We start from the raw sequence: 15,441 nt of genomic DNA on the forward strand, positions 1-15,441 counted from the left end.
TGATATACAGCACACACCAGAGCAAAGCAGGTTGTGTCTAGTTAAAAAATTCAAACTACAACTTCAGCCTGTTTTGCATATAATGCCACAATATATGACAGACTGAACACATGGATTTGCACATTTTTGATTTTCAGTGCTGATCTTTCTTAGTTAAGGGCTCAATTTTAGTCACTTCAATTTTAATACTGCCAGAGGGAGACACTTTTCATTACAATTTTTAAATTATTTTTCTTCCTGCCATTGAGAAGTTATAGAGAATAAAAAATTCATTTCATTCTGAAAGTGGTACTACCATCTGTTGACATTTTATGCTACCGAGTAAGTCACCAGAATGTGCCTGACAGGGAATTCAGTCATTAGAAGATTCTCCTTTCAAATTATGGACAGTTATATGAGTCAGAGCCAAGTTTACACACTGATTGTCTCAGATTTTTATTTATTTATTTAGATTTTTTTGCGTGAAACCAGCACAATGATGGCTTTTTACGAATGTCAGACATAACAATATGAAACAATATGACAGATTATATTTACAAAATAATATGTACCATTATAGTTGCATCTTACATCTATTTTATACATTTATTACTTTATGACTGATCTTCTCATATCACTAGCAGTGTCTTGGAATTCATTCATTGAATATAAACATTTTTCTATTAGAAAAGATTTTAATTCATTTTTAAAATCAGTTCCTTACATGTTCTTAAATAGTTTTGTAGTTTGGTAAACCAAACCAATCCATTGATGCAAGGGCTCCTATCCATCATTTTTAATTTTATTCTTTTCCAAAAGTAGGAATAGTTTGTTCTGGTGTTGGGCTCATGTACATACTGTACGTGATAACTTCAGTTGGATAACTCAATAAGTCTTGTTGGTCATTTCTGTAACAGCAATATTCTTCTTAAGTGGGCATCAGCTGCACAGCACAATAATTCAACCTGTAACTAAGGATGCTGTAAATTGTTTCACAGTAAACTATTTCTAATGTTTGACTAGGAACTGTATTGGTGAGCTGGCTAACCAGATACAAGCCACTGTTGACTTTTTCACATGCAAAATTAATTTTCATCAACATACACACTTAGAATTTTACAGTGCTGGTTTCTGTTGCCAAGATATTATGTACATTGTTTACACTGGTGTGGTGAGAACTTTCTATATACCTTGGTGAGAACAGCCTGTTTTAAATGCCAATAATTAAGATTTGGTGACATTCGCCTTGAGGCCCTCAGTGTTCAGGTATTTCATTAATTATTTTACATCACTAGTAGCAAAAGATTCTACTTCCTTATATTCTCTACCATAGAATAAGATTGGGGTGTCACCTATATAGCTTATAATGTGGGCATTATTAGGTTGTGCAGTGTTATTAATATAATATGGGGAAGGGAAAGAGAGCAAGAATTGAGCACTGAAGCATACCTTGCACTAATGCTTCACTGGTGGATTGAAAGTTGATGTCTTTCTTTCATCTAATTTGTATGTCAGTTTAGTGCATTGCTAATGATTCAATAAATATGTTGCTATAAGATGCGTAAATGGATCCCCTATATGATGTGTAAGCTATAGCTTACTTTGTCAAATACTTTGGTCAAGTCTAAAAATATAGCTTCAGTTTGCATCCTCTGGTCCAACAGGCAATATACTTCATAAAAGAACTGTGTAGCTGCAGTGCTCTTGCTTAGCCTTTTTTAAAAGCCATACAGAGACTCTATATGCTGTTTGTGTTTTGTGAAAAAGGCACTAAGTAGGAACAAAATAATACTTTTGAACATCTTACTGTTGCTGACCAAAAGACTGGGGATGAACAGCACCCTGGAGGGAAAACACAGCAAGCCATGGTGGTCCAGGACATGCGAACCAGGGTGCAAAAAATCCAGGAGACCTCACGGCTGGTGCTCAAGCAAGCATTCTGCGAGACTGCACGTATTGACAGGTGTCAGCTTCTATGTAGTCAGAAAATGCGACAATGCATTGTCATGGGAAGAGGCAGATGTGGATTTCTTTATTTGGTTCTTCAACATACTTAGAGGCAGGCTGAAATGGGGCAATGAGCAGATGTTGGGATGGCAGTTGGGAACACAAACATCTTCAAACTCCTGTGACAGAAATTAATAACCTTTATTGGACACAAGGTTCCTGAGAAATCTCTCAATAGCAGAAGTGATGAACAATGTGTGAACAGTGACAGTCAGTGAAGTGAAGGATAGCTTGGCTACATACTAGAAACAAGACAAGGCATCGACTGCCAAAAACTATATGCTGCCCAAAAATGCACCCATAAAATTGATGTGCACCCTGTACAAAGGGTGCTCTGGGACTGGCCAAGGAGAAAATTGGCACAGCACTGCAGTCAACTTCTGTGCACAGGCTCCACAAGCTCACCCCAGACGTTTGATGTTGCGATTGATGGTGGCCATGGCTGTTGCAACCTCTCATGCTGTCAATGGAAAATCCAAAAAGGTTTGCTACAAAGTATTGTCCAATTTGAGTGCACAAGAACCTCCTGACATGTGAACTGTAGATCGGCCCCCACTGGCAGCCAATTTAATACATCAGCATTTTTATGCTGAGTAGTGGAGCAGTAAAACTGAAAAGAGGACCCAGCTCTGCAGTCAGTGGACAATCCTGTCTGGGAGCTTGGAATGAGGGCCAAGTAAGGAAACCAGTGGCTTGTGGTTAGTGACGAGGAAGAACCTTGCCCCATACATGAAGATGTGAAAGTTTTTAATACTGAAAAATAATAGCCAGCACTTCATTCTCATCTGTGAGTAATTCCTCAGCACTATAGAAAGTGTCTTTGACATGTAAGCAGTGAGCTGTTTGGTCCCATCCGGGTTCTGTGGGACAGAACCACACTAGTGCCACATCGGGGCATGTCACTCCCCAAGGCTAAAGGTTTAGCCAGCATAAAAGAAGCCAAGCAGTGAGCAGAGCACAAACACAGATTGAGGGACTGAAAATACTGCTGAAATCCACAGACCAGACAAACTAAATGTCCTGCTGATGAAGCCATTGAAGAGGATGGCAGATGTGTGCAGCCTGGGGAGCTAAAATTGCACTTTTATCAGCTTGCAATAATGGCCATTCTTCAGAAGATACTGGAAAATTGTCTGTATATTTAATAAATGCTCCTCTTGCGTAGAATGTGAAATCCGGATGTCACCAAGGTAGTTCATTAAACAAGAAATGTCCTCAATCAACTGCTCCAAATATTGTTGATAAATTCCCAGCACAGATGAGATTCCAAAAGCCAAATGATTAAACTGGTAAAGCCCACAGTGGGTACTGAGTAGTAAATAAGTCTGAGAAGTTGGCTATCTGGGAAAAATACTGTCCACCACTCCTCCCTCGCACCCCTTTACCCCCTCCTGCAACTTTGCCAACAACTCCACTAGCCATGGAATCGGATACAAATCTATGACTGCAAAATCACACGGTGACATCAGGTTTCTGAATCAAACCAGAGGAGTGGCCCTCTGACTCAGTGAAATAGGAGAAATGACACTCTGATGCTGCCAGTGCTGCAGCTCATCCTTTCCATTAAAAAAATGCTTTTGAATGCTTTTCTTGCAAGTTTATTTTCACAAAATTCACCCTGGTAGGGTGCACACTACAACTTCAGCCTAGGCCTGTATATACTAAATACCGCATTGATATGGAGCCGGCCACTGTGGCCGAACGTTTCTAGGCGCTTCAGTCCGAAACCGCACTGCTGCTGTTGTCGCATGTTCGAATCCTACCTTGGGCATGGATGTGTGTGATGTCCTTAGGTTAGTTAGGTTTAAGTAGTTCTAAGTTCTAGGTGACTGATGACCTCAGATGTTAAGTCCCATAGTGCTCAGAGCCATTTGAACCATTGATATGGAAATGCAGTGGCAAATAACAAAGATAACTGAATAACAAGAAGGCAGCATTTGATTGAGCAATTGCAGCAGCAATTTATTTTATATTGCAGAGATGTGCTCCACCTATTGCAAAGGCTGAAGCATCGTGGATACAGCTGTGGGTGCTGGCAATAGCTGGCTTTGTTGGTGCAGCAGCTCTAATTGCTGTTATTGTCACATGCTGCCTTTATAGTGGGTAAGTGCAATTCCAGTTCTTTTATTTAATACAAACCTACTGATATATGAAGAAATAGAAGTTTCAACATCACCAAATGATGATGTCATTATCTCTTAGATTACTAAAGCTCAGAAATATGTGTTATTTTCTGATATGATAATAGCGTTTCCAACTGTGGTATGAAATGAACTACAGGATCTAGTCTTTTCCTTCCCCTGTTGTGTATGCCTTTTTTTTTTTCAAGTTGTGATGGAAGTGTACTGATCACCATTTTATTTTATCTGTGTATCTTGTCTCCTTCAATGCTGTGTGACAAACAACAGATAATTAATTTAAGAGTTTTATAAATAATCTAAAGAGATAAGAAAAATTCATTACAAACATGTGTGGGTAAGTGAAAGAATAAAGATGAGAGAGAACTGATCATGTCAGTTAGTTACTGATGATCACAGTTTTCTATAGGATTAGCTTCCTTGATAATGAAGCATGTGCAAGTTGCAAGAGGGGAAAAGTGCACAAAAAATGTTGGAGAGGAGAATAAAAACATCTAAATTCAAAAACTACATTAATTATATAAGATCATCATCTGTTTTCTACTCCAGTGTAGTATAAGAGGTAAAACTGAGATTCTAATTCAAGTAAGCTCATGCTTTACAGATGCCTTTTAAATTTCTTTTACATTAGTTTTGATGTCTTTATTATCTGAACTGATTCATTATATAATACCCCTATTCTGTGTGGAAGACAGATCTGTTCTGATGGAGACTGTCTTAACAGCCATGTCACCACTTATATAGGTGCAATATCATTCTCTAATTATCCTACCAATGAATACAGCAAATCTCTGGGAACCCAAATCCTTAACTGACTTATTTAGTGAATTATAGGGGCACTTCCAGATTAACATTGTACAATTGAGTCTTTCTATATGATCTTTCCTTAAATCAAATCTACTGCAGTACCTAAAATGAAGTCCATCACAAAAAAACTACAAATTATGAAACTCTAAAATACTTAATAGTCCCACGCTGTATACACTGGCAGGTACAACAACAACTGCACCTTGAGGAATGCAACAGAACATGTAAGTTTTTTGTGTCAGTTTCAGAGTTTCAGGTTGTAATATTTGTGCATATAATAAGGAAAGTTCTTGCAGAATGTAAATAATTTAGGAGTAAAGGAGACCCCTCACCAAATAACAGAAGAATCACTGAGCCATTGACAAGCATGCACAAAGAGAAAGAAAACTTGATAGCTTTTGCAATACATCCTGTGATGAGCTAGAGTACACACACACACACACACACACACACACACACACACACACTAATGCATGCACATATACACTGGCACTTTACATTATTCTAGCTGGATGTGCAAAAGCAGGATGAAGTGTTGGGGATATGAAGCTAGTGGCTCAGAGGGAGACAGCAGTTTTGCTGGCAAGAAGTGCTGGAAGGAGGGGTGGCAGTTGCATGGGCTAGGCATGTGACTCATGGGTACCACAGCTGGTGAGTTGTGGCGCATGATGCAGATGACATGGAAGTGTAGATAGGGAGGGAGTAACAGGACTGAGGAAGGGGGAACTGTTGGATAGAGAGTGTGGGGATATTGGATTAGCAGAGACAGAGACCAGGAGGGTTACAGGTAAAAAGCATGTGTTGCAAGGGTAAGTCCCATCTGCATAGTTCAGACAAACTGATGCTGGAGGGAAGGATAGAGGTGGCATGGATTATAAACCAGCCATTGAACCTGAGCATGTTGTGTCACTGGACAGTCAACTTCGTTCTCATCCACAGTTTGGTGGTGATCATACAATGTGGTGAGCAGCTGATTGGTTGTCATGCTGACATAAAAGTCTTGGCAGTGATTGCTGCAGAGTCGGGATATGACATGGTTGCTTTTGCAGGTGGCTATGCTTCTGATGGAATTGAATAAGCTGGTGACAGGACTGGAGTAGGAAATGCTAGGTGGATGGATTGGGCAGCTCTTGCATCTGGGTCTTCCACAAGGATATGATCTCTGTGGCTAATAGTAAGGTGTGGGAGTGGCATAGGAATGGACAAGAACGTTGTGTGGGTTGAGTGGATGATGAAATACCAATTTAGGAGGAGTGGGAAAGACCTTGAGTACGATGTCCCTTATTTATGAGCACAATGATAGATAATAAAGGCCTGTTGAAGGATTTGGTTCAGTTGCTCCAGCCCAGGGTGATAATAGGTGATGAGGGACCTGCTCCTTTGTAGCTGATTATTGGGCATAGTGGAAGGATTAGGAGTGTGTGAAGGTATGGCATGGAAATATGTTTGAGGCTAGTTTTGGGGGTACTGCCTTTCTGTGAAGTCACTCAGCATATTGGGCAAGGGAATTCTCATTACTGCGTATATACTGTCCATGGACAGCCAGGATCTATGGTAGGGATTTTTTGGTGTTGAAGAGGTGACAGCTGTCAAAATGCAGGCTATTAAGTTGAATATGGTGTGGATGGAACCATCAGAGAGATGGAGATCAATGTCCTGGAAGTTGGTCTATTGAGTTAATGAGGACCAGGTGAAGTGAAGATGAGGTGTCACAGTTGTGGATGAATGGGGATTTGTTTTGGCCCAGAATCCAGATCAGGAAGATATCATCAGTGAACCTGAATTAGACAAAGTGATTGGGGTTTTGGGACGTTAGGAAGGTTTCCTCTAGATGGCCGGTAGAAAGGTTGACATAGGAGGGTGCCAAGCAGGTAATCATAGCTGTGCTGCAGATTTGTTTGTATAGCTTCCCTCATAGAAGAAGTACTTTCATGTGAGGATATATTTAGTATGGTGTAGTGGGTTTGGAGTCTGAAAGACATTGGGAAAGGTAGAGTTCAGTAGTATCAAGGCCATGGGGGTGAGAGATGTTGCAGTATAGAGAGATGGCATCAACAGTGACTAGTAAAGATCCAGGTGGTAAAGGGGGAGGGATGAGGGAGAGTCAGTGAAGGAGGTGGTTAGGATCTTTGATGTGAGAGGCTAAGCTTTGGGCAATTGGTTCGAGATGGTCAGCAAGAACAGATAACTTTCAGTAGAAAAACAATAATTAGCTACAGTGTGGCATCCATGATGGTTGGGTTTGTGGATTTTGGGGAGCATGGAGAAGGTGGGTATGTGGAGAGTTATTGGGGAGAGGAGGGAGATAGACTCTCCATAGTATCCAGAATCCAAAGAAATGCAGAATGCTGTTGTTAATCTTACCAGAAAACCCCACAATGGAAACTCTTTTGGTACCAGTCTGTCCAAGCAAAGCCAATCTAATCCCAATGTTGACTTAGCTTCTCTCACTTCATACCACCATCCAACCTAGACTCTCTCTCCCTTCCACCTGACCAACCCTGGTCACCTTCCGGGAAATTCCTAACTTCCTACATGGCCTCACTATCTTTCACTGGAACCCTTCCCAAGAACACTAACCACTCAAAAGAAGAAATAACAGCCAGTCACAATCTCAAAACAAATCATGACATAATCATCCTCCCTGCAGATAAAGGCTCCAACAGTGTCAAGATGAACTGCAAAGACTTCCTGACGGAAGGCTTCTGCCAGCTGTCTGACTCCTTCACTTACAATCTCTACCATAGTGATCCTATCAAAGAAGTCCAAAATAACTTCCAAGGATGGTATGTGTACATTGCACAGAGGCTCTGCAGAGCATTAAAAAACTTAGAGCATACAACAGATTTAGAGATTCTGTGTAGCTCAATGTACAAGATAACCTAATGAAAAGAAACATCTCAGAGGTAAATACTAAGAACTAGTTTAAAAGGTGATATATAGAAACCTCTTTGCCAACAAGAAAGGTGCATCCTGTGCCATGGTCAACCTTACAGCCACCGGTGTACATTAAGCTGTTATTCTCAAACTGCATATGAACATCCAGAAATGTTGAGCAAACAATCAAAGCCGGAGTAGTGTTCATTGGAAGCTGAGTGATTTCATAGTTATCCTTAGAGCGAATGGTTGAACCCAGAGTAATGTTCTTCGGGAGCAAAGAGGTACCAAAATGAGCTTGGAGCCATAGGAGGAGGGGTGGGGGTAGGGAAGACTCTCTCCCCCCCCCCCCCCCCCACCTCCCTCAGGAATATAGTGGGTAAAGTGAGCTCAGGCTTTCATAGTACCATACAAAAACAAACTCTGGGAGACAACTAAGAAACAGTAGTGGCCTCACATTGCCAGTCAAGAGCGTTATTGAAGAAATGATAAAAGATAGCTGGCAACATAGAGGACACTCACAAGCATATTTGCGAAGGAGTACAACACAGCAGAATGACAGTGATAATATGACACCTTCTGCATAGAGGCTTGTAAATGGATTATTGGGGAATGTACCAGTAGCCAAATGGGTTCTGCAATGGTGAATCATGTTAGAGCTATGTAAAATGGACAATCATGCAGGTGAAAATGTAATGCATCCATAGTCCAACTTTGAAAAAACTAAGAATTGACAAAAGACAAAGAAGGACCTGTTAGAAGATATTTGACATCAACTTTCATAGTTTATGTACCACAATCTCAACTAATAATTTAACACTAGCCTTCATTGCAGTAGAGTTGTAGACCCATGAGAATAAAAAGAACCGAATAACACATAACCTGCAATCTGTTCTACACACTTCTACATTAAGAACACCAGAGCAGTCTAACAGTGGTGACATGTTCTAAACATCACATTTGTTTTATAACTACTGAGTTTTATGGGGAGCTAGGGGAGGGACGTGAGTAAGGAGGTTAGGGCAACATTTCTAATCTTACATAAAGAGTCTCTGACTACAGAATTTCAGTGGTGACAAAAAAAATGTACTAGTAGTAAATAGGGCTTCTCTGTCTTTGGTTATTAATGTCTATTGTAACTTCAGCAATAAATTACTGTTTAAGGCAACATAATTTAACATTGATTTTGTGGTGGGCATGCCAGTTTGGGTGAAAATCACTGCGTGATTTTATATTTGAAGAGAGAAATCCCATTACCCCATAAATTAAACTCTCTTGTATTTTATTGTAGCTGTGTATATTCTAGACAATGAGATATTTATCGTGGGGTGCCTTGGTTCAAATGAACAAACCATGTGATCTTTGGATAGTAACTCAGCTGCACACACACACACACACACACACACACACACACACACAAATCTGAAGATTCACAGTAAACCAGTTCTTCAAAATTGCCAAGACAGAAACACCTTAAGTTGTAAAGTGTAACCAGTTCTAAATTATGCCTCTTTGTCAATACAAATAACCTCCATACCAGGTTGAGCTGCATCTGACTTTTTTTTTAATCCATTATGATCACCAACAGTGTTTAAGATTTTCAACCTCTACACTTAAAACTGCTCTAACTCTCCCCTTCTTGGTTTTAATTCTTATCCTGTCTTTCTCCAACTGTCTTTTTTCTCTTTCCTACCTCTGCCTGTCTCCCTTCATTTCTTTAAAAAAATGTCTGTATTCTCATTGTTTGTGCTCTTAATAAGACTAGCCTTTAATTCCTTCTTGACAGTTAGTGCATGAATTTTGTAATAAGACACACAACAATCATGACAGGTTCTATTGCTGTTTTCTCAGTCTTAAAGTAGTCAACTTTGGAGTCACCATTTCATTACTTCCTCACTGTAAAGAAAATTGAATAATTTTATATCAGACAAAGTTTCCACAGCTGTTTTATTTTGATATGTCAAAAGCATCACGTGATGTAAACCAAATTATGGATTATTTCACATTGATATAATTATGAATTGACCCCTTTTCTAGTTTTCCAGTCCTTGGCTTAATTTCTTGTTCACATTCCTTAACTTTTCTCATAGATTGATCTATTTCATCTTCTGATTTAGAAGGAGGACAGATTCAGTCTAGTGTTCTGTGGGAAGCCTACTGCCCCTTGCAGTAAGCAATTCAGAGACACTGTGAAAATCGTGCATATGGATGGTTAGAACGGATTTGAATCACTCTTCTCCAAAATATGAGTTCAGCCTCTTGCCACACCACCACCTCGCTTGGCTTCTGTTTTACATAGCCTGTTTTCCATTTTATCAAATTTATCTGTCATTTTACTAAGACATGATTCCAGATCACAGTGCATTGCACATATGTTGGCAAACTGGGACAATGCAAAGAAAATCTCTCAGAATGATTTTAAACCTCAATAAAGTTTATGTCTGCCAGAGGCCTGGTGCAATTTGGAATTGCATAAGGAGATCAAAAAGATCATTGCCATAATGTGAAAGATCACGTCTATCACACAACTGCATGAGAGTATGAAAGATTAAGGAAAGAAAGAAGGAAGTTTAGAGCTTCATGTTCTGTTGATGATGAGGTAATTAGAAATGGAGCCCAAACTCTAATTGGAGAAGGATAAGGAAGGAAATTGGCTGTGTCCTTTTCAAAGGAACAATACTGGCATTTAGAGGTACCATGGAAAAGCTAAACCTGGATTTCTGGATAGTGATTTGAACCTTCATGTGTGATGCAGAGGGTTTTTACTGTTTGGTTCAGCTTTGTTCATTTGTGCTTCTACACTCAGCTAAATAAATTTCCCCACACCAGAATTGACACAGAATGACACAAGGTAACTTTCAGCACATTCTCTTGGCAAACAGAATAACTCTGTAAATGAATGTCAAAGTCAAGGTTGCAATGTGAAACACAACACAGTTCTTTCCATTCTGCACACCCCCAACATATAGTCTGAAGAGTGCAGGTGTGCTTCTAATTTTATAATATGTAAAAAGTGATGAGTAGGAATCGTTAATTCACAATAGTTCTAAAAAAAATTTTAGATAATGAGCATGTAGCCATTTGCACATACAGATGTTTAAAGTGAAAGTAAAATGAGTTGTTCCACATCATTATGATTAATCGTACAAATGATCCACAGAATATGAAACTTACTAACGAACTCTCCACACAAACAGGCTGCTTACACTTTCACAAAGACTAAAATCATTGACAGATGAAGTGCCACTCATTTAAAGCTAGACAGACATCTTTTTCACCATACTTAGCCTAACTGACATCAGACAGAAACAATAACTTCTCTTCAGATTCACAATCAGTTGTTCACATCAGACCGCACATGGACACTTTACTGATAGGTGTGAAGAACAGCCCTTCTCGTGCCTAAGTAACCAATTAGGATTATCACATTAAGCTAGAGAATTGCAATCATGTGTGTCTTTTTGATTTGAATGAGCTCTAGTCATCAATTTATAAATGCACCTAGTGGGTAGAGCACTACAGTCCAGCTGGAGTTTCAATCCTGGAAAGGTACACAAATTTTTCCTCATTCTGTTCCCTCCAGAACAGTTCCAGGCCCACTCAACCTGCTATCAAATTAGTACCAGAGACCTTTCTTCCTGATAAAAGGCAGCCACAGTGAGGGACCCATCACCCTCTCCTTCTAGTGTCAGGGTGGAGACTCGCTACAACTACAGGCAGGCCAATAGCCCAGTCAAGAGCTTACACCACAGGCTTTACTTTACTTTTTCAGAATTAAATGTCAGGGCCAGTTTTCAAGCTTTTATCTCAACAAACTGTTAAAAGTTTGTTACAAGTTTTGCGTAGTTACAGGAAAACTACTGAATGTATTGATTTCAAATTTTGTAAGTGGAACTCTTGTACATGTTGTAAGTGTGAAAATAAAATAAAATTGATATCATTTTGTACAACCCACAATTATAAGAAATTATTGTGCAATGTGTTGAAGCTCACCATACTTGCTTCCTCACTTGTAGATTTCTCTATTCATGCCACACCACATACTGATTGATACTTTCAGTAGCTGTATCGTACTGTAGACTCTTCAACTCTGGTTGCACATGGTTACGAGTGAATTTTTCTTTCTTTCACATCCTCCTGAAGTACAAGTCCAGTGTCTTAACACAGCACCACCTCACAGGGTGTTAGAAAGATCACTACCATCCTGTGAAACAACAGAATCGCCTTTCGTGGACACTTAAGATAATTGAAATTGGAGAGAATGGAACATGAAATAATGAAAATCTCTTGCCTGCTGGCTGAAAAAGGCCAGAAGACTCTACACCAAAATATTGTGCCATGGAGTTATCAGCATCTGCAGTTCATTCAAAATTTCATAGAATGTAAAAGAAATGGTTTAGACAATTTTACTAAGCAGGATTTACTTTTTTGTCTTCACAACAGCCTTCAATATGAATTTTTTTGAGCCTCTTATCTCTTCTGGTTGCAACATATAATTTATATTGGTCTGTTAATTAGGTACAAGCAGAAGCTGAAGCGCTGCTTGCCACCTCCACGCACACTGTCAGTGCCTGCTGGCAGCTTTGTCACATCGGGAGCAAGTGGCGGAGCTCCGACTGTTGTCCTGGGGCCACCTCCACCACAAGCAGAATGGGGAGCTCATGACAACCTCTCGTACCACAGCATCCCAGCACGATGAACTATGATCATATATTTCACGTGTTTTATGGCATATGAAAGATACACTGCAAGAAATACTACCTCATGTCAGATTTCTGATATGTGTAAATAGCTTATTAATATGGTATTCATTGCTATGCAATGACAAATGTTATAAGAAATGTCTTTCTGATGATATATCCAACAGATATCTACTTACAAGCTGAATCTTGTGCATTCAGCAGAGAAAAAGTGATAGTTGTCCTGACGATATAGGGATTCAGCAGCATACTAAAGAGTGAATAATATAAAGTTGTTCGATACTTTTACAACAATTATAAAAATAAATTAAATCATGCTTCAACATTTTATTGCTCTGAAATTAGTATGTGAGAGCTTTCAGCAACTGCCAACTTTCTATCTGTGATAAATGTTGCTTAAATATTGTGATTCTGCAAGTGAAGGCTGTTGAAACTACCATATATGTATAAATACAAATAAGAAATGAATATCTTACATGAAGTGAATGAGAGATGCAGTCAAAACAGTACTTGTGCGGTCTCATAAGTATCTTTCAGAATTATTTAACTTTCTTGCTGTGGTTTATTTTGCTGCAGCTACTAGTCATATTATCAACCAAAGCTGCAGTGAATTTTGCGATACTAAGCCAGAGCATAAAATATAGCTTTTCTGTGACATTCATTAATCACTATGTTTAGAAAGGCAGGAGAAATATGTGACCATTGCAGCTGTCAGTAAGTTACCAACCAGTTTAAAATTCTGTCACTGTTTATTGCTTTTAGTATGAGTCCACTGTCAGAGGTGTCCTTTATGACTACTTTCAATCTTTAAATCATGGTCTCAGCTCACATACTATCACTCTTGTATCTTAGAAGTATTTTTGTTTCACGAATATAAAACAGTTGATTGTAGTTCCAAGTTTAATTTTAAGTAAGTCTCTGTTAGTCTACCATGGTACCCATCACAGACGTACAGACATCAATGAAATAAGCAGAAGTAATAAAATTTGCTCACATTTTTGGGACGAGTCTCACAAAAACACTGGAAGATCACATTTATCCCACTTTACAGCACAACTGAGTTTCTAACAATTATCCTTCAGATGCCGATATCATACATATGAGAATCAATGTTAAAAATGGCATAAATGTTTCTTCTAGTTGAGGAAAGTTTATTCTATCATATAAATGTGACCAAGTGAGGGAATACTAAGGGGACTGATGACCTCAGATGTTTAGTCCCATAGTGCTCAGAGCCATTTGAACCATTTTTGAGGGAATACTACATGATCTGCCTTTATCCCTCATTGCCAGAAACATATATCATATGTCTAAATTGATTAACATTCAAAGAAAAAAAAATTCATGTTACACTCATTGTGTGAAAGTGCTATGTTGTAATACAAGATGGAGCTTGGAGCAACCTACTTACTTCCATTTTCTTCAAGTTTACTGCTGTTAAATACAAAATAAATGAAAATTAGCATGTTAAACTATTTTCATAATGTATTAATACCACTGTTTTGTAAATTATGTTGTTGTAAATATTTGTTTCAATACATGTATACATTAACTTCATCTTGTAGATCTTATGTAAATAAATTATTTTCCAGAAGAGAAACATGTTGTTATGAAAAGAGAACATATTTAGGAATAAACATGATATTCTACATTTTTATAAAATTTATGACAATTTATATGCACTTTCAGTGAATTTGTTGGTGAGTGCAGAAGCAGGTATGCACTAAAAGGTCTCAATTTGCAGTCTTGAATTTACAGAAATTTGAGGCTTTATTCAACATACACTAATAACTATAGTATATCATTCAAATGGGAACAGAGAAATGATTATTAGAATTTAAATGGTGGATATTTAATACAAAGCAGTTCTTAGATTTCTTATCTTGTACATCACATTCTGTATAGAAACTTCCTAGTAGATTAAAACTCTGTGTCAGACTGAGACTCGAACTTGGGTACTTTGCCTTTCATGGGCAAGTGCTTTACTGACTGGGCTACCCAAGCACAACTCACAAACTGTTCTCACAGCTTTACTTCCACCAGTATCTCATTTTCTAGCTTCCAAATTTTCATTCTGGAAACATTCTGTGTTATTTACAAATTAATAAGAGGAGTTAGTTTATACAACTAGACAGACTATAGTCACACTTTTCCTGTCTAGTTGTGCTGTAAAATGAACAGCAAGTGTCTCAAAATTACACCTGGTGCATACTTCAAAAATTACCTGAGTGAGATTGAAATACAGTTACTTCTCACCCAGAACTGCAGGATCATCTGTGGTACAGTTTAGGGCACTGGCACTCAAAAGGAAAAAAATTGAAAAAGGGAAAGATAAAACTGAAAAAGAAAAGCAGAAAATTAATAAAAATCAATTCGTCAGCTGAAGCCTTTTTCTGTGACAAAATAATCAAAAATGGTTCTAGACCATTGGTCGTCGAACTGTGGCCCTTGGGATGCATGAGGCCCTAACCAAGTGATTGTGTGGCCTGCAGTTCTCAGCTGTATTTTATAATAATGTGCACCTCCGCAACTAACAGTTGAATCCAAAAACTTAACCAATGCTAAGAGCTTCTTTTTCATGCTCAGTAACAAACAAAAATACTTACAGAGACAGTGTCAGTTTAAGATGTGCTTAATTTTAATTGAGATTGGTGAATTTGGCTGTAACCTAAGTAAATCTGGCTACTTAACTCAGGGGCAGAGGGATAAGTAATGTAGAACTTCAGGGTTAGAGGATACGAGAGGCGGAATGTTAGTCGTTCAGTACTGATGACTTGAGGGTGTGACTCATACCGATCACCTACTGTGGTGTCAATTTTAAACAGAAGTAACATGGATCATCTTCAAATGTGGTACATGTTTGTTGCAAGGAACATGAATTTAAATTAAGCCTGTTCTAATACAGCAAAAAAATGACATTCATAACATTTAAT

At 38.6% G+C, this 15,441-nt stretch overlaps 1 protein-coding gene across 1 annotated transcript in view; it reads left to right on the forward strand.

Moving 5' to 3' along the window:
• Nucleotides 1-14,066, forward strand: part of LOC126203300 (cadherin-23) — a 420,699-nt gene extending 406,633 nt beyond the window's left edge. The window contains exons 29-30 of the mRNA XM_049937557.1: nucleotides 3,965-4,089; nucleotides 12,327-14,066. Of these exons, the coding sequence (XP_049793514.1) occupies nucleotides 3,965-4,089; nucleotides 12,327-12,507 (306 nt within the window). The 3' untranslated portion in view covers nucleotides 12,508-14,066. The remainder of the gene's footprint in view (nucleotides 1-3,964; nucleotides 4,090-12,326) is intronic.
• The last annotated feature ends 1,375 nt before the right edge of the window (nucleotides 14,067-15,441 follow it).

Source organism: Schistocerca nitens, chromosome 9 (genome assembly GCF_023898315.1).
Source record: "Schistocerca nitens isolate TAMUIC-IGC-003100 chromosome 9, iqSchNite1.1, whole genome shotgun sequence".
NCBI lineage: Eukaryota > Metazoa > Arthropoda > Insecta > Orthoptera > Acrididae > Schistocerca > Schistocerca nitens.